This window comes from Haliotis rufescens, unplaced genomic scaffold (genome assembly GCF_023055435.1).
Source record: "Haliotis rufescens isolate VD_foot unplaced genomic scaffold, xgHalRufe1.0.p SCAF_20, whole genome shotgun sequence".
NCBI classification, from domain to species: domain Eukaryota; kingdom Metazoa; phylum Mollusca; class Gastropoda; order Lepetellida; family Haliotidae; genus Haliotis; species Haliotis rufescens.
The window spans coordinates 11,429,470-11,448,183 of NW_025963891.1; the positions used below are offsets into that span (position 1 = coordinate 11,429,470).

General features: G+C 40.9%; 1 protein-coding gene across 2 annotated transcripts; it reads right to left on the minus strand.

Annotated features, from left to right (window-relative positions):
* Positions 1–4,348: 4,348 nt before the first annotated feature.
* On the minus strand, positions 4,349–13,095 carry LOC124131438. Of its 2 annotated transcripts, none has more exons than XM_046494733.2 (5): positions 12,927–13,095; positions 10,336–10,566; positions 6,826–6,963; positions 5,826–6,058; positions 4,349–5,692 (listed from the first exon to the last, which is right to left on the minus strand). In XM_046494733.2, exons 1-5 carry the CDS (start codon positions 13,015–13,017, stop codon positions 5,255–5,257), a joined length of 1,131 nt encoding a protein of 376 aa, XP_046350689.1. In that variant the 5' UTR covers positions 13,018–13,095; the 3' UTR covers positions 4,349–5,254. The 2 variants fall into 2 exon arrangements, with proteins under 2 accessions (XP_046350689.1, XP_046350681.1); XM_046494725.2 differs by having other exon boundaries at positions 4,349–5,707.
* Between the last annotated feature and the right edge of the window lie 5,619 nt (positions 13,096–18,714).

Consider the following 18,714-nt stretch of genomic DNA (forward strand, 5'->3'; position numbering starts at 1 on the left):
ATAAACACTATCCAATGTTAATAAATGTATTTGTGTACATATTTCAGTTTTTTAAAAATATTTTCAGTTTCTGCATCTTATTCTTTACCAGGTGGTTGGTTCACCAGTGCTTTATGAGTTACCTCCCCTATCAGTCAATCTTAAGTATGCTGTTGATATAGTTATGTAAAAACATTTCTGAGGAATTATTAAAAATAGTAATCCAATTACACATCTCAGGTCCAAAATTGAACTTTTCACAAAAATTAACATGAAGTCCCAATCAACCATGATCAACTGAATCAAAAGCCTTTTGAAAGTCTAAAGACACAATAATGCTTGTCATAAGAGGCGACTAATGGGATCAGGTGGTCAGGCTTGCTGACTTGGATGATGCATGTCATCGATCCCAATTGCGTGGATCGATGCTCATGTTGTCAATCACTGGATTGTGTGGTCCAGGCTCATATAGCTGGAATATTGCCGAGTGTGGCGTTGAACAACAACAAACAAACCATAATGCCTATTTCAGAATCATCACACATTTCCAAGAGATCTTATAAAAATCTAATGTTCTCACCAATGTATTGTTTTTATAACACCAGTTTGAGAAGGGTTAATCAAATCTGGTAAGATGGACTTAAATCTATTTGCAACAGCTTTGCCAAATATTTCATCATCTGCTTTTAATGAAATTGTTCTCTTATTTTCCGTTAATAAGAGGCCTTTCCTTTTTATCCAAGAGAGTAATAATTCCTCTTTTTTGAGATAGTGTAACCTTCCAGTGGGTGTTCATCAAGGCAAATGTCAGGGGGCACAGGTGGCCCAGTCGTCTAGGGCGCAGGATTTGCTGTGCAGAGTTGCGTCCCTTGGGCACGCCAGAAACCAATGATTGTGGGTTCGAGTCCTGATTCGCCCCGATTATGTTTCTAGGTTTGTCAGCACCATACCCGTGCTTGTGGGCTTCACCGAAGAGGTAAACGCCTGAGACCTGCACCACTTCGGGCTTTCCTCCCACATTAAGCTGACACACCGGGATATAACTGGAATACTGTTAAAAGCTGCGCTAAACCAAACTCACTCACTCACTCTAGGCAAAAGTCTGAAAGTTCAAATTTAACAATTATATTTGACAAAGATATGCTTGTTTTTGTTGAGGGTATTCTATCCAAGGAAGGGTTCAGGACAGTTAAAATCACCCCCAATTATAATATCATCCCCAGGAACGTAGGTTTTAACCAATTCATCATATACTACTTTATAAAATACTTACCTGGCCTTCTCTACATTTGGTGCATATACATTAACAATTGTAAGTGGACTATTATCCATTTCTCTGTCTGTAGTCTACTGTAGTGGTTCTAACCTGGAGTTGTCTCCCCTTAATCAGTAGCTGTCCCTCTATCTGTGGTGCCATGACTAAACAATATCTGATTGTGTCTTCCCCAGTGCTGTTCACAGAATGGTTTGTCTGCTATAATACTTTGTGTTTCTTGTAATAAAATTCCCTATTCATCCCTAGAATGATAAGGGAGAATTTCACAAAGTTGCTATTTTAAATAGAATCCTACACAATTCTCTTATGATGTAATGTCAGTGTCACAAGTTTATCATCCACGAATATGCTGGGGATGACATAGCAATGCCATGTTTTATTTAAGCTGACCTGACACTGACAAATCCAGATGATTATATTACGCTTTTACTCGTTTTTCATATTTTCCTGGTTACAATGCCAAGAAAATGGTATTTTCATTTTTCATGCAGCCTGTCGTGTTGTTATATTTGCACAAGGCACAGGCAGATCTTTGCCTTATAAGGAGGAAGTAGACATTTTGACTCTGTGTGTGTGTGTGCGTGCGTGCGCGTGCTCATGCTTGCGAGAGATGCAGCCCTACACGAGAAACTTATTCACTGCAACTGTACCGTTATATGTTTTCACTGTTCTTGATTATATCTGTTTGCACTAAATCATCAAGTCCCCATGATCCCCAGCAAGTGGCCTACCTTTGGTTACTAGTGGCTTATGCCCGTGTTTTAAACAGTTATATATAATATTGTTATGCCCAAATATGTTTGATAATCTTTTTTTTTAATATAACTTTGTATTGATGACTAAATTGTGTATATGTCAACTTGTTCTCATCGCTATATGGCTGAAATAGTGCTGATGCAATGTTAATTTTTTTTTTATCTCACTCACTCATTAATGACTTGAATGTTGACATTGTTTAAGAGATACTATATGGAGAAAGCAATGAATAGGTGCATGTTGAATGCCACTAACTTGAATCATTCGCTATTAACGAGTGTATATTATGTCCATTCTACCATGATAAATACCAGCGTTAGAAATTGGCACTAGGCCTGTAGTCCTTGCCAAACTGCCCATTAGTTACGGTATCAGAAGGACTAGTAGAAATTTGCCATTTTCAAGGGTTTTGCTATATGTTATCATTATCAGGACTAGTGGACTAAAAATATTAGTTTCTACAGCTGAATACCCTGGACAAATTGCCCAAGTTTGTATGTGGCAGTGTTTGAAATAACTGTAAAACCCAATTAGACAGTAGGGCAGGTGACCCATAAATGTTGCCTGCCCATCTTCAAAGTTACCTGCCTGCTTTCAGACATTATAAATATTTAAAAGTCATGAAAAATAAGAGACAAATCGAGTCTTAAATTCATTAAAAATGCAAATTAATTACATGAGAATCTACGAGGAGTTCTATTAAAACTGAATATTTAAGTAGTCTTAAATTATCGGCAAGACAGACAGGTTGAGGAAAATCTCATGCACATGACACAAAATTTACCAGCCACGAACAGGTGGGCTGGCAGTTATTTCGGACACTGGTATGTGGAGATGAAGAATGGACGTCACTTCCAAAATGAAACTTGGTGGAGAATGGATCCTGGGTTTTACTTGTAATAGAATGGAGAGGTCATACACAAGAAAATAGAGGAAGAACTTGGAATTATCGAACATCCTCCAAAACAGGCAACAATATTTGAAGAAGTATGATGTCAATTCATTATGTATAAAGTCGTATTGTAAATACTAGATTAAATGTCTACCTCAGGGGTCCGGAAACCGTCATATGCGCCGGACATGTCCGATTGGGAATCTCAAATGTCCGTTTTAAAATATTGCTTACTGGACATTTTAAAAAGTATTGTCCGGACATTCTTAAATTTTGACCGGACATGATCAACAGTTAGGACTGAGCAGTTTCTGTCTGCAGTCGCAACACAATGAAGATTAACTACACTGACAAGCTTTGTTTGTTTTGATTGCTGTAAATACATCGTACCTACATGATAGTCCAATCGGTCAATCACTGTAATAGGCAATAAACTGAGTTGACACTGATTAATCGAGGATTAATTACTGAGAACTTCTTGTTAATTTGAGTGTAAGGTGTTTACAACTGTACATTAATACCTTGCATTATCCTCACAATGCTACGATACGTAACCTCAGACAAGAAGCAAAAGCCTGACGACAGCCAGTCGACCGATGCAGATCAGTCGAGCGGATCTGCCAAACCCTCAAAGTCTGGACGATCATTTTGTAAGTCGTGGCTAACGACTTTCACTTGGTTGACATACAATGAGGATTTGCAGATTTTATTGTTTTCAGTAGCTAGTCGTATATTGAATCTTGATTGACCGCCATTTTGCTTTCTCGGACGATCGATATCCAATTTTTTTATGGTCAATAAATAAGTACAGTTGAAAAAAGTATTCAAATAACTATTGCTATCAACGATATTTTTGTATTTGTGATTAAATTATCTGTCTTGTTTTTAAAAAAACTTTAGTTTACAAAAAAAATTCCCGTGAGGTCACGTGATAACCAAATATGGGATAATAGTCTCGATCCAAATGTTACAACACGTACACTTGAGCAGACTCATGAATATAACTCATGAATATTAATTAGACCGTTCACTACGTTAACAGATCGTTATTATAAAAGAAACAAACGTATGTTTTCCATGTAAATCTAAAATGATATTATTTGTTATTAATTGTCCGGTGAATTAAACAATTTAAATTGAAACAATTCATAATTCATCATATTATGAATACGTAAACTTGTAATGTGTGTGAAAAGTCGTACTAAAATACGCTATTTGAAGGGGGCGTGGCCTAAATGCAAATGTCCGATTGGGATTTTAAATTTTCCGGACCCCTGGTCTACCTCATTCTCAAATTTGTGGATCGAGGCGTATCTAGATCTCATCAGTCCTTGTACATGATGTAGATGTTCAAGGGAATGTTTGGATCTAGTGCTATGTTAGAATTGTCAATATGTGAAACTAGTCGTAATTAATAAGTAGTTTGGCATAAATGAATATGACACTAAAGATCTGTTTGTTTTACTTGATCCAGATATATGCATGCGTACATATGACCTAATGGTAGATGGTGACAATCTCTAAACACGGGTAGCCCATTTGACAAGGGCTCTGCAATTAATTGTGCAGAGTTGTGTCCCAATTGCATGCCAGAAACCTATGATCGTGGGTTTGAATCCTGGTTCGCCCTGATTGTTTCTTGGTTTGTCAGCACCTACATGGATTCGTGGGTTCCACCACCGTGGTATGCGTATGAGACTCACATCACTTTGGGTTTTCCTCCAACATTAAGCTGACATGCAGTGATAGAACTGGAATACTGTTCAAAGTGGCATTTGACAAAAAAACCTCTCACACAAAGTGTAACTTCCCAAATTCGTGGTAGAATGCTCATGTCAACCAATGGTTTGTCAGACCCACACTTGATCACATGTATTTACATTTCTGACTGATATAAAAACAACAGGTGAGCTGGATTTCATGAACTGGACTTCCATCTTAAACAATACTACAGCTTTTGAGCAAAATGCACATGTTAAAATATCTACAGTCTTCCTTTTGGGATTTTGTTGACAATTTGCCATTGAATGCAGACATTCAAAAGCCGACTTCTCTCATTCCATCTTTTCTAACAAACATTTAGACAAAGGGCAGTTTGTAACAGGTGCATATGAGCCTGAAAGTGCCACAATTGCTCTCGAAACAGAAATACTTACGTCTTGTCAATATTCATGGAAATAAGATATGGTCATGAAACCAGGTAAGAACAATTTAATTTTTTGAAATATTGTAATTAATTTTTTTGGTTACTGATTAATGAGAACATCTGTGAGACCGAAGGGGAAGATATACACCTAGGTTTGTAGGATGGATGTGGTTCCTTGGATTAGTGTACAATTTGATCACCGATCTCACTTTGGAGGAAGTCCTTTTTGATCTAAAGTTCCCATGCCATAACCCTTGAAGCGGTCGTCGACCTCGCTAACAGGACCAAGTGGTGGTGCAGATGGGTTCATTGCCAGACTGCTGTAGGCTGGTGGAGCTTCTGTGGGGCTGTGGGGAATGAGGCCAGGTGGGGACACTGGGAAAGACAAGGGGCTGGGGGGCGTTTGGTAGGGCACGCCCATCTGCATTGGAACATGTGGTGGCACCTGGTGAATGTTCTGTTGATTGTTGTAGGCTGGTGAGACTACCCATTGGGACTGGGCCATTGACGGTGATTGCATCTGCATTGACCCTTGTGTCGCTGGGAAAGAAGTCATCTCTAGATTGTTGTTGGCTACAGCCGTTGGGTTGGTAATAGTGTTGATCTGCAATCGATTACCAAGAGCTACTGTATGCCCTGGTTGCTGAAAACAAATGAACTGGAATGTATTTGGCAATCGCCTGCCAGGTTTGAACTTGAAAAACAGACATTGACAGGGTAAACATACGCAACATAAACAGAGCCTGTTTGTGACTTTAGGTGGAGAGTAGCATTACCTGTTTCTGAGATAATTTGCAAATGATGCAAATTCCACTTATTAGGAAAAAAACGACGAAGGCAATCAAGACGGAACTCCACCATGGTAGAAGGGAACAGTCGTCCCACTCATCAGACTCGTCTCCACAGTTGTCACGTGTGTTACACACCAGGTCCTCACTGATACAGCGCTCATTCTGGCAGAGGAAATGACCTTCCTCACATTTAGACTCGCCAAATCCAATTTGTTTTGCTGCAACAACAAGGAACATGATCACATGGGGCGTGCAATGGATAGGACACAACACTAAGACTGCGTTGACATGAAACTGTAGTATCCACATTATTCATAACTTAAATGGAAGGCATTTATTGTATCAAATAAAAGTAAGTCAGCCTTAAGGCAAATACTCTTAACGGCAGTTTAACATCAAACTACCACCCTCACATACAGCCTTGCATATCTTACAGCCATAATGTTTCCATAATCGAAATCGTACAATCACTACAATGACCTCTCATGATTACGGAAATGTCGCTTACATTTATTATTATATAGTTTTGATTTGTTTTGGTTTGTCGTTTAACGCCGCACTCAGTATTATTCCAGCTATATGACGGAATAATCGAGTCTGGACCAGACAATCTAGTGATTAATATCAATATCATGAGCATCGATCCATGATATCGGGATCGATGACATGCATCAACCAAGTCAGCGAGCCTGACCACCCGATCCCGTTCGTCGCCTTTTACGACAAGCATACTCACCTTTTACGGCAAGCATGGGTTGCTGAAGACCTATTCTACCCCGGAATCTTCACGGGTATTATTATACAGTAATAACTTGACATCACAGGCTCGTTTCTCACACAGTCCTGATGTAACAACACTTGTGTGTTTCTGGTGTTACACGAAACATCTTGATACTTGGACCGGGACAGTGATTGCTCGATTAATGTAAAAGGACAAGGGCATGCATAGCTTTGATAGATACCAATTGCAAATCTCAGAACTTACCTTTAGCGAACATCGTGACTAAAACGGACATTCCCCCGTTACGATAGTATGTTCCACTCTTGAACAGGAGAATGCCTTTATTGCTTGGCGTTGTAGATATGTACGTGGAGGAAAGGTCATTTATAAACGTATCTATGCCTGAAAACCAAGACTGCAAATATCGGTAAAATATTAAAAGCAAAAACCGAAAATTAATTAACACACATATTGGACTTTGAACACACCATTGGCTTTACAAAGTGGGGCCGATACACCACTACTACAAGGTTTGCTCAAGATCAAGTTTTGATGATAAAACAGTCATCCAACAATAAAAATTGAAATTTCTCTGAACACAATGATTGGGTAACCACTTTAAGAGGCATGCAGTCATAAGCATGATGTGCACGAGGTGCTTGAAACCTGTGTTTTTATGTATCGTGACAGAAATATTGCACATCTTAATCAGAGAGCACAAAACTTGCTACTGAGGATTGCGACAACTGAACGCATTTATGCTCCCTCAGCGTCAAAGACCTCGTTTGACGACCGAAGAATTAGGCAGGTGCATAGGCATGCCCGAAACTGGGTCAGCACAACGTCACGTTGCAAACGTCTTTGTGGTCATCCAAAGTGTGATCAGCAGGGCATGGAATCGATACAAGACTTTTGGATCAGCTACCCAGTGACATGCAGGTGGTTGACAGCGTTCCAATACACTGCGGAAAGACTCCTGATTGCAGCAAGGCGTCATCATTTGGTTACTGCCATCACACTCAGAAATGACCCCCCGGAACGCCAGAGGTGTTAACGTTTATGATCAGACAATGTGTAATCATCTTCGTGAGACTGGTCTCAGAAAAATGGAGAGCATGCATTCCCCTCCCACTGACCCGACACCACAGGCAGGCACGTTGGATTGGGCTGATACATCACAAATCGTCGTGCCCGAGTACGTAGACAAGGAGACAAAAATCAGGTTCCCAACATACCCCAACATGACCGCTAAGGAGGGGGCTCAATCATGATTTGAGTTAGGATCACTGGGGCTCCATCTCCATGTCCTACATGGATGACATTCTGGATGTGTACGTTTTGCGCAATCGGACAGGACGTCATCCTCATTGACGATGGCGCATGACCTCATCGTGCCAGGGTCGTTGATGTCTACTTGTTGCAGGACACTATAATATTGTCCGCATGGGGTGATCACAAGACCTCAACACACACCTATCGAACATGTTGAACGAGCTGCAGACCGCGCTCTCACGACGCCCTGTGCTTCAGGCAACTCTACAGGAACTCGCCAAAGCTGTTACTGAAGAGTGGCTCAATCTTCCCATCCAGACACATATTGGGACCATTAGACGACGATCTCATCATATGAATCAATACACGTTATTGAGAGTTGTTTTTTTACAATGAATTTGTTCTCGGGATTTTTTGATATTTCAGAAACTATCATTTTGACGGGGGATCTGACTGATTATTGGTCACGTGTTGCTTGTTGGCATTGTGTGGCACACGACAACAGGCTTTTGTTCATTAAACATGACTTCAAGAAACACTGCCTTTGGCTTTATCAACAGATGCACACAATATGACACATTACATTTTAAAGTGATGATTCTTGGCAAATTTTGACTTGTATAAACTAAACTAAGTTTAAATCCATGAAGGCTTGTCCACATTATGTTCTTATGTAAACATCCCTGGAACGTCTCTCCTCACAAGCACAGGTGCTGCATTAAATGTCTCAAAGAGTCTAATATGGGTGAACCGCCTCCGTGGTCTAGTGGTAGAGCGTCCGCCCGGAGAGCGGAAGGTTCGGGGTTCGAACCCCGGCCGCGTCATACCAAAAGACGTTAAAATATGGTACTTGTTGTTACCCTGTCTGGCGCTCGGCATTAAGGGGCTCAAACAAGGACTGGTCGGCTCGGAGTCAGTATACTGTGTCTGAGTGGGGTATTCATGTTAAACTGCGGCATGGTATTTCAGTGGGCTAGCACTATAAATCGGCATCAGTCCGGACTTGTACAAGCAGCCACACACACACACGTGTATGCACGTCGCTATAAAAGTGCAATAATCTTGGATGCGACGTTAAACCCAATTTCACCTCACCTTATATGGGTGAGTGAGTGAGTATGGTTTTACGCCGCTTTAGCAATATTCCAGCAATGTCACAGCGTTGGACACCAGAAATGTACCCATGTCGGGATTAGAACCCGGGTCTTCGGGGGTGACGAGCGAATGCTTTTTCCACCAGGCTACCCGACCGCCCGAGTCTAATATGGAACGACAATACATGATTATAGAAAATGCCTACAGTAGATCCAGTAGGTTCGACCCAGTTCGTTAAAAAAAACTAACTTAGGAACGATTATTGTTACGAAGACAAAGGGGGTTACGCGTGTTTAAAAGGGGGTATATAAACGTATCTATGCCTGCAAAATAGCCACAGAAAATGTCACAATGTCAAAAGTTGACATATAAAACAATGAAAAAATGGTCTTTGAATTAAACTTATGTTCAAAAGAAAGTATACCAACTAAAAGGATTTCCACTGTTTTGATAGAAGACTTAAATATGTCGCACGAATACAACCAAGGTATTCGGTGACAAAAAGCAAAATTTGTTTGGGTGAAAATCGTGCATTTTGCCAGAAAACTTTGTGCTACGTAGAACGAAATGTACGTGCAAAAGTACTGTATAAAACATACTGATGACACGGCACGTTATGAACGCAATCAAAAGCATCAAGAAAGTTTGCCGTGTTCAAACACTATACGGAGGGAGAGGGCCTTTGGTATTGGGCGACTAGGAGCAACGCTTGCCGCCAATGCAAGAACGGCACAATGCACCCGCGTCACCATTACCAGATTGATGCAACGTTGACAACAGACACGACAGAAATCAGACAGTCGTAGAAGCGGGAGACCACTCCCACTGAAGACCGCCATATCCGGACCATTCATTTCCGAAACTGCGACGGCACTGGGACACAGGGTATGTCGATAGACTTTGTATGGGAGATGAAGAGAACTGCATGTTATCAGAGCACGTCAACCCTGTCGTGGATGTTGACAGGTTGACAAGTAACGAGTTGACATGGGTCAGGCGAGTTCGACGTTGGCAAGTGCGAGACCCTACGTTTGTGGGTTCGAATCCTGGTTCGCCCCAATTATGTTTCTAGGTTTGTCAGCACCATACCCGTGCTCGTGGGTTTCACCGAAGTGGTAAACGTCTGAGACCTGCATCACTTCGGGCTTTCCTCCCACATTAAGCTGACACGCCGCGATATAACTGGACTACTGTTAAAAGCGGCGTTAAACACACTCACTGAAGCGATAGTTTCCTGTTGACGTCGTTTTGCAGTGTGCTTTTGGCAGTCAATCAAATATCAGTCAAATACCATACCGGTTTTCTTGGTAAATAAAACATTGTATAAATATATTTTGAGTTTCCAGTTTTGACAATCTTAGTTCCATAACCCAAATATTAGTTGTTGAGGGAATGGGGTCAACTCACCATAACGCCAACCTATGGCTGTGCTGTATAAAGCCATGTAATGTGTAGACGATGAAAAATCTAACCTCGTGAATTTGAACATTATCTTGAATCCAGTATCTGCTAGTATTACTACTGGACAGTACATGTTGGCAGAGAATCTGCTCCCATCTCTTGTTAGGTTAAACACAAACTCAGTTGTGTCCACTGAGCTGAATTTGATCGTGCGACCGCAGGATTCTTCCATGTAATCTGAAACACACCACCAAGATACATACGTATAGGTGTATAGATGTGTGTAGATATTAACATCCTCAAGAAGGAAGGTAAACTTTAGATTTAGGGATTGATTGTTTGCATAGTGGCATGTGCCACAGAGTCAGATTGTTTGGTTGGTTGGTTTTCTGTTTAACGCCGCACTCAGCAATATTCCAGCTATATGACGGCGGTCTGTAAAAAATCGAGTCTGGACAAGACAATCCAGTGATTGATATCATGAGCATTGATCCACGCAATTGGCATCGATGACATGTATCAACCAAGTCAGCGAGCCTGACCACCCGATCCTGTTAGTCGCCTTTTACAACAAGCACAGTCGCCTTTGAAGACAAGCATGGTTTGCTGAAGACCTATTCTACCCCGGAATCTTCACGGGTCAGATTGTTTGGGTTTATCAGGGGTTCTAACAGTTTTTGTCCACTAGTCCTGCCAATGATAACATAGCAAAACCCTTAAAATGAGCCAATTTCTACTAGTCCTAAAGATACCTTTACTTTTGGGCAGTTTGGTAAGGACTACAGGACTTGTGCCAATTTCTAACGCTGGTTTATGCCTTTTTTGGTAACATTTCAGCAATATCATGGTGGACACAAGAAATGGGCTTTCCACATCTACCCATGTGGGGAATCGCAACCGGGACCTCGGCGTTACAAGCTTTACGCAGGGATGTACAAAACTAGCTTTCCTCTCTGACGGTGTAAAATTAACTGCCATTATTAATCTGGTTTGAAAAAAACCCGGTTCCAAATGTAGTCCGATATTTTGTTTGGCGTAAAGAAGCAGTAAATTTCGCCAATTCTTATCATAAACAGATGAAAGTATTCTGCAACGATTTCCAGACTTATGTTAACTATGAGCGAACAAAATACTGCCTAATATCTCTCGTAATGGATGTATATGCTTATGTAAACGCAGTTATACATCCAATACGAAACATGGCTTGCTGTAAATGAAACAACATCAATGACACATGCACAAAGAAAAGGGGGCATATCTCGGCTATGCTGAGAACTAGTCCATTATAACTCAACTCACTCGGTGAGAATTTGCTATGGATGAAGACACACAAAAATGTCGTAATTGTTTTGTTCACCAGGAACCAAACTATGCCAAAACAAATATCGATACTGAAACCGTTTACGTTAAGGTATTATCACAAACCATTAGAAATAATTCACTACATAAAAAAAAGGAATTAAAGCGAAATGGATCGCCCTATCTAACATGTAAATCAGGCCTTGGCTTCTTGCATTCATGTGTAAGTGATTGTGTAAGTGTAATTTCACTATTGTTGCACCAATTTTAATAGACAACCAGCAAAATTACACATTTTCGTTTGACGTCATGGCTTGTTTTATGTCTTTCGTGGCGTCGGTGAAAGTCGATGTGTAAAAGAGAATTTGAGGCGTTCTCGACACAACATAGAATGACTGTTTTTAACACAAAAATACTGTTTTGAAAGTTGAATAGATTTATAAAGAGTTTACCCTGCAAGACGTGCACCTGTTAGGCATCCAGTTCACGTAAATCAAATACTCAAAAGAATATTTCAAACCAAACCAAATTTTGATATTGGACATGTATGTATTCATTTTTATTCACCGTTATTTCTGTGAAATTTACCAACTCATTGTAATGTATCTATTTTTAATTCCCTAATTCTTGCTACCATACTCTTCCTATGGATATTCTAAAAACGTGAGCCAATATATGCAACAAATAGAAGAAAGGATCTCTTAAAATAGGACAAATAATATCACTAAATGCTACACAGTAAAAAATCTACTACTGTTTTCCGAGTTCAGCAGTCAGCGTTCCTTTTCACACCTAATTTATTTCGCTTGGTTTCATCAAGACGATTTTTCTTAGTGACAAAGACCATTTGTCATTTGATTCTAAATTGCATGAGGCATTCATGGATGTATGTAATTTATCGCAGCTCAGTTTGAAATATACGTGATCACTGATCACTGATGTAATAGGCGTCTCATAACCGACATACCTGAAACGTGATTTTGTAAAGACTAGCCAATATGGCGGAAGGTTCACTTCGGTGTTCGTTTTTTTATAAATATCCGATAGATCTAGGCCTATATAGATTTCAAAACATACACGAAATATTGGGACGTTTCATTGCATTCCAAATGAAATTTTCATAGGAGATTTGTGGGTCGGAGTAATCCAAATGTGTCCCCTAAGTACAGAACCATAAACATTATTCCAATTACTCGGTCGGTCACTTACAGGAAAAGTTTTAGGCCAAAAATTTCATTATTCAGTTTATAGTTCACAAAACTCAGATTGTTCCATAATCAATAGGCAAAAACACTCACAGGTAAGGACAACATCGGCCGACGCACACCGATGGAACCAAACAAACAATGCCAGGCCACAGCACACTTTCACGGCTGTCACAGTCTCCATCTTGAGCACTGGGTAACTCTAACGTCCCATAACTACTACATCGTCTGCTGGCGAAATGTCACCCGTTATGGTGACCTTCAAAAAGGGAAATAACTCTAAGCATGCCACTAAGCTCCAAACAGCGATATGCCTATGCTCCTTGGCTGCGCCAACGGATATTATCGTGGTTGAATGAGCAAGCTTGTAGCGATTAGCGTCTGTTGCATGTTGTCCTTTGGTACGATATTCGGAGTTATTACTTAATAGTACCTCTGGAAATACAAAAGACATTTTATAACCAGCAAAAGCTAATTGTGTCTCACACAATGGCTGAATATGTGAACACTTTATTGTGCCGTGTTTATGCAGCATCACAGAAATTAGACATAGTAGGCGACACTGGCACGTGTGTCTGTAGGGCACTGAATGAGAGGTACAAACACTTACATCTGAGGCCATCTTTTGCGGATGTACACAGTCAAGAACCAAACTGTCAGCTCAACTCTACAACAAACTTTTACTATCGACATGGCCACTTTGTTTGTTTGTTTGTTTGTTTAACGCCGCACTCAGCAATATACCAGGTAGATTCTATATGACGGCGGTCTGTAAATAATCGGGTCTGGACCAGACAATCCAGTGATGGATATCATGAACGTCGATCCTCGCAATTGGGATACGATGACATGCATCAAGCAAGTCAACGAGCCTGACCACCCGATCCCGTTAGTCGCCTCACATGGACCCCACTAGGGGTCTATAGAGTGGGCCAGGTGAAGCACCTGGTGATGTACAGAGTATGTAAACTACACTTTCTGTGCACATAACAGGATTCTCTTCTCCAGTATAACTACATCTGGTATCTACTCTACTGTATAAACATTATCTCCTACCTGTATATATACTTGGCAACTTTACTCTGTACCTACACCGAAACGTCGCTTCCAATTGTAATAAAGAAGTTGTTCATCCATAAATCCTTGCTCAGTACTCCAACTTCTAAATACCTCTCTAAGAAATGGATGTGAATATTTCGAGACTTTGATGTCTGAAAATGTGTCATCCCAGAGACGAGAGAGTATACCGTAGATTAGGCCTTACATTGTTTTTCTTTATTCTGACTCATGGTTTTCAACTTCTTTATACTTTTAATGCAACATGTTGGTACAGATGTCAGCCCTTTTATCGAGCAACTGGGTAGGCATAGCTACATAGCTAAGAGTTGCAGATACACAGATGAACAAGAACCACACACCATACAAAGATTCACTGACTTTAAAAATAGAAAATGCAGAAAACAATAATTAGAATGACATGGTGTCTTATACAGGTGATGCAGGTCTCCGACGTTTACCACTTTGATGAAACCCACGAGCACGGGTATGGTGCTGACAAACCTAGAAACATAATTGGGGCGAACCGGGATTCGAACCCACAATCATAGGTTTCTGGCGTGCCCAAGGGACGCAACTCTGCACCTTAGACGACTGGGCCACCCGTGCCTCCTTACAAGCATGGAGGTCGTGTCAAGGTTAAATGGAGCTACTGCTTTACCAATCAACATGCTTCGTTGGTTTGCCTTAAACCTTAAACAATGGAAGAGGGCACTCAGGGATGGCCCCAATCTTGGTCTCTTGTTTTATGTTGTGGTCGGCTCTGTCAACGTCGCGTGTCACCCTTGTGTGTTTACTCAGGAGGGGACATGGGTAGCTTTGTCGTCTGAGGCGGCACACTTCGCTGTGCAGAGTTGCATCCCTTGTGCACGCCAGAAGCCTATGATCGTGGGTTCGAATCCCGGTTCGCCCCGATTATGTTTCTAGGTTTGTCAGCACCATACCCGTGCTTGTGGGTTACACCAAAGTGGTAAACGTCTGAGACCTGCATCACTTCGGGCTTTCCTCCCACATTAAGCTGACAAGCCGTGACGTAACAGGAATGCTGGTCAAAACAGCGTTATACTTACTCACTCAGTTTACTCATGAAAAACGATACCGATTTAGAAAAAAGCAACGTGCGGCAGATGGCATACAGGCCTAGCAGAGATGTACTCAACTATGGAGCATGTACACACTTTAAATAAAAATAGCTACACAAATTACAAACAAGGCACAATCCCATATTAGGCGAACGTCGAACTTCCTTTCAGTGTCTGTTAACAAAACCATTCTATTTCTAATAATGGAACCATTATTCCCCAAGGCATTATGATTTGCAGAAGCCCTCGGTTTTAATGAAGGGCCTCGCGATCGGGCGTGTACACCTGATAAAGCCCGGAACATAGCGTTACCCATATGTTAACTGGTATAGCCGAAGGCTATGAATATACGAAAACTTGTTTTATCGTTCTTCAGGGTAGAAATTTGCAGTCATTCACATATTTCGCGTTGTTTCAAATAGTTTAGTTTACCGATGATTATTTGAAGTTATATGATAGAATTTAACCTTTTAAGGTTAAAGGCACATATAATATAATATGTCAAAGGTTATAAACATTGAGATGATTCAAACACATGCCATTTAAAAGAAATTATAGATGGGGTTTGATTTCCACATAGCAAACTCTCCCAACGTTTTTAGGTGATATTTGCGGATGAGAATTCGACTAAAATAATTATGTTGGGCAATCGCATTTTAAAATCAAATCTTTCACTCCGAAAAAGATACCTCTCCGCGTAAAGATCTGAGGACAACTTCAGGGAAACTTTCTGATCGGCCAATCAGCATCGATGCTCTAAATTCTCTGTACAAAAATGAAGCTTTCAAACCAGCACATCTGATTTCTATATCTTGACAATAACGGCACACATTAATAACCTCGTGAAATTGAGCAATGAAGTGAACATGTAGGTCTAATGTTAACCGTTCATGGATACTCAGTCTGGTACCTTATGCTTGCATGACAGGGGCACAGAGGCTTCATCTGCAGCCGTGCCAGGATCTACTGATCTTGGTTTCGAATCCATTCGTCACCACTCGCCCCTTTCCGTAACCTATTCGGCTTGTCCCGGAATAACACGAGTTGGTCACGAATGTTTCGAATCGTGGGTTTTACCAAAAGCACTTACAAAAAGTAGTATATGCCTCCGCAACAGTGAAAATGCTTGACTAGGCTCCTGTCTACCTATACTAGTGGGATAAGTGCCAAACCTGCGGTGCCTACCACCAGTGGGACCAATACATAAAAAACCCGACCTTTTCACAGCACATCGGAATGTATAAAATAGCTCTCTTTTACCATTCAAATTTGGAATACTTTTATCAATTGATATTGTACAAAAACAAAATGGCAAACGTTAGAAACGTAGCTCAGTAGCTGATTTGAAGGTTTACGAACATAAACAACGCCAGACATGCATACCACCACTGGGTGATACATGGATTGATGTGGAATAGTTATCAACAAGTTGCAGTTCGTTATTGAGAATTACAATCCTCTCTGGTTCTCGTTCCTGCACGCGGAAGACAGACTGAAAGAACGAACGAATGAAAAGTGCAACGAACGACCAATGAGAAGACGAGTTATATATAGAAAAACTGTAATTGCTAAGAACATTTCAGAACAGTTAATACCCACTATCTGGCTTCCCATATGGTTAAGAATGAACAATTTTGTACAACCCACTCACTCATCTTACATTCTAGTGTTTGCAGCTACAGTGGAAGCCCCAAAAGATCAAGTTGCTCGTCTTCTGGTGTTTCCACAGGGATCAAATCAGAAGCCATTCGTGCATCAGCTTCTCCTTCACTACCACTCGCTGGTAAGGTACTCTCACATAGAAGACACCAACATGCAAGCTATTGCCTATATGCCACAAGCTCGACTACTTCTACTCGCAACAAGCACATCTTGCTCCATTGCATCTTATCATTTAGATGACTCCAAAAGGTCGCTGATTAACCCCCTGGATGCCGATTTTTTTTCTGACGCACATTTTCCTAAGATCGGCAAAGTGAAGGTTGTGCGAGAATTGTGCTCACGTGGCACTGGATCTACTTCTGGCTATAAAATTACGCAGAGGTGGAGAATATTTGATTTCCTATTTGATGGTGTAAATTTAACAGCAAATATTAAACCGGTTTTTAAAAAAGACACTTCTAAGTGTTGTCCGAGAATTTATTATGCGCTGAAAAACAGTACATTTCTCCGCTTTTTATCGCACACCGATAAACGTACTATGCGACGATGGCTGTTGATTAAGATGCAGACTACGTGTTCATATCCCATTCCATTTGGGACTCAGCAGAATGAAGACAGATGCCAATACTCTGTTGCAGCGCTGTGTGCATCTTCCGAGGCAAGAGAGTTAACTGACTATAAAAGTCCAGTTTCCACCCCTGCCGAACTAGGCTGGTATTATGGAGTTACATTTTGGCTGGACTAACGAGTCTATGCGCCGTCCAATCAAAATCGCGCAACGAAATCGAAGTCCGGTTCGTTAACTGTCCTGCAGATTTCGGTCAATTGCAGGATTTGCAAAGCATGTGCACCGCCAACTCGTTGTCAACAGTTATTTTCCCAATCTTTCAAGTGCTCACGTGATTTGATGTAGTTCGCGACGTAAAACCCGTTTTATCACAATAAAGATCTTGATTATCGATCAGATAGTTTTGACTGGGCGCCGCCATTTTGTTTGAAGCAAATGCATGTGATACGAGAGATTGAATGTGATTAGTCCGTAGGAGAGGCTTAGAAGGGACATAACTCGTAATAGCCACTGGTGGCGCTACGATCGAGCCCAGGAATTCCAGCCTAGTTCGGCAAGGGTGGAAACTGGACTTTCAAAGTCAGTTAACACTCTTGACTCGGGAAGATGCGCTGTGTGGGATCCAGACCGCGCTTCCATATCTTATCAGCCAGGTTGTCATGTACTGTTGTACTGCGAAATACCAGGACACTAAAATAATCGTAAAGTCTACAGAGGCGTTGTGTAGCAGACGCCAGTCATCACTGTGCTTACCTGCTGGTATAGTATTGTTTGTGGAGTCCTCTCCAGAACTCTAATATAAGTGTATAAATCAGTAATGCGATGAAATACTAAATTAATAGAAGTGTCCATAAAACCCCTTTTCGTGGTTACATGTTATTTCTGATGGAAATTCATTTTGGTATTTCAGTGCACGTGAGGAAGGGTCATGAGGAAATGGACATTTGCGGAGGGTCACCCCCAAATAATAACTTTAATTCAAAAAATGAAAATTCTTCAAATACACGCATGATAAAACAACTTACCAAAAGACTCCGAACCACTAGATCCAAATTAACCCCTTCTCTCTGAAATACTAAAACAACCATTTACATAGATTCTATGAACGCTTCATTTAGTATAGATGAGGAGTTTGCTTATAGTTTAGATGTCGCCTACCTTTCCTCTCTTACACGCCCCAATACCAAAAGGAGAATCTACTGATCGAGTCTGAAGAGTCAAATTAGAACTAGATCTGATTACGGCGTAGAACAGCATTAACATGCTTATCACTTGATCCCGTAGGAATATTAGGATAGATCCATGATATCCAATGTTTGTCGTTAGAGGCATATGAATGGATCGAGTGGTCAGCTACGGTGGCGTGGTAGATTGTGTGTCACCATACCACCTCGGACGTTGCTTATAATACCCATCACTTGTTTGCTTGGTCGAGATCATTTACCGACCGCTTGCTGACTTGCAGCTCAAAAGAACAATTAAACAAATCTCACGAAGTGGGGCATTGTATTTT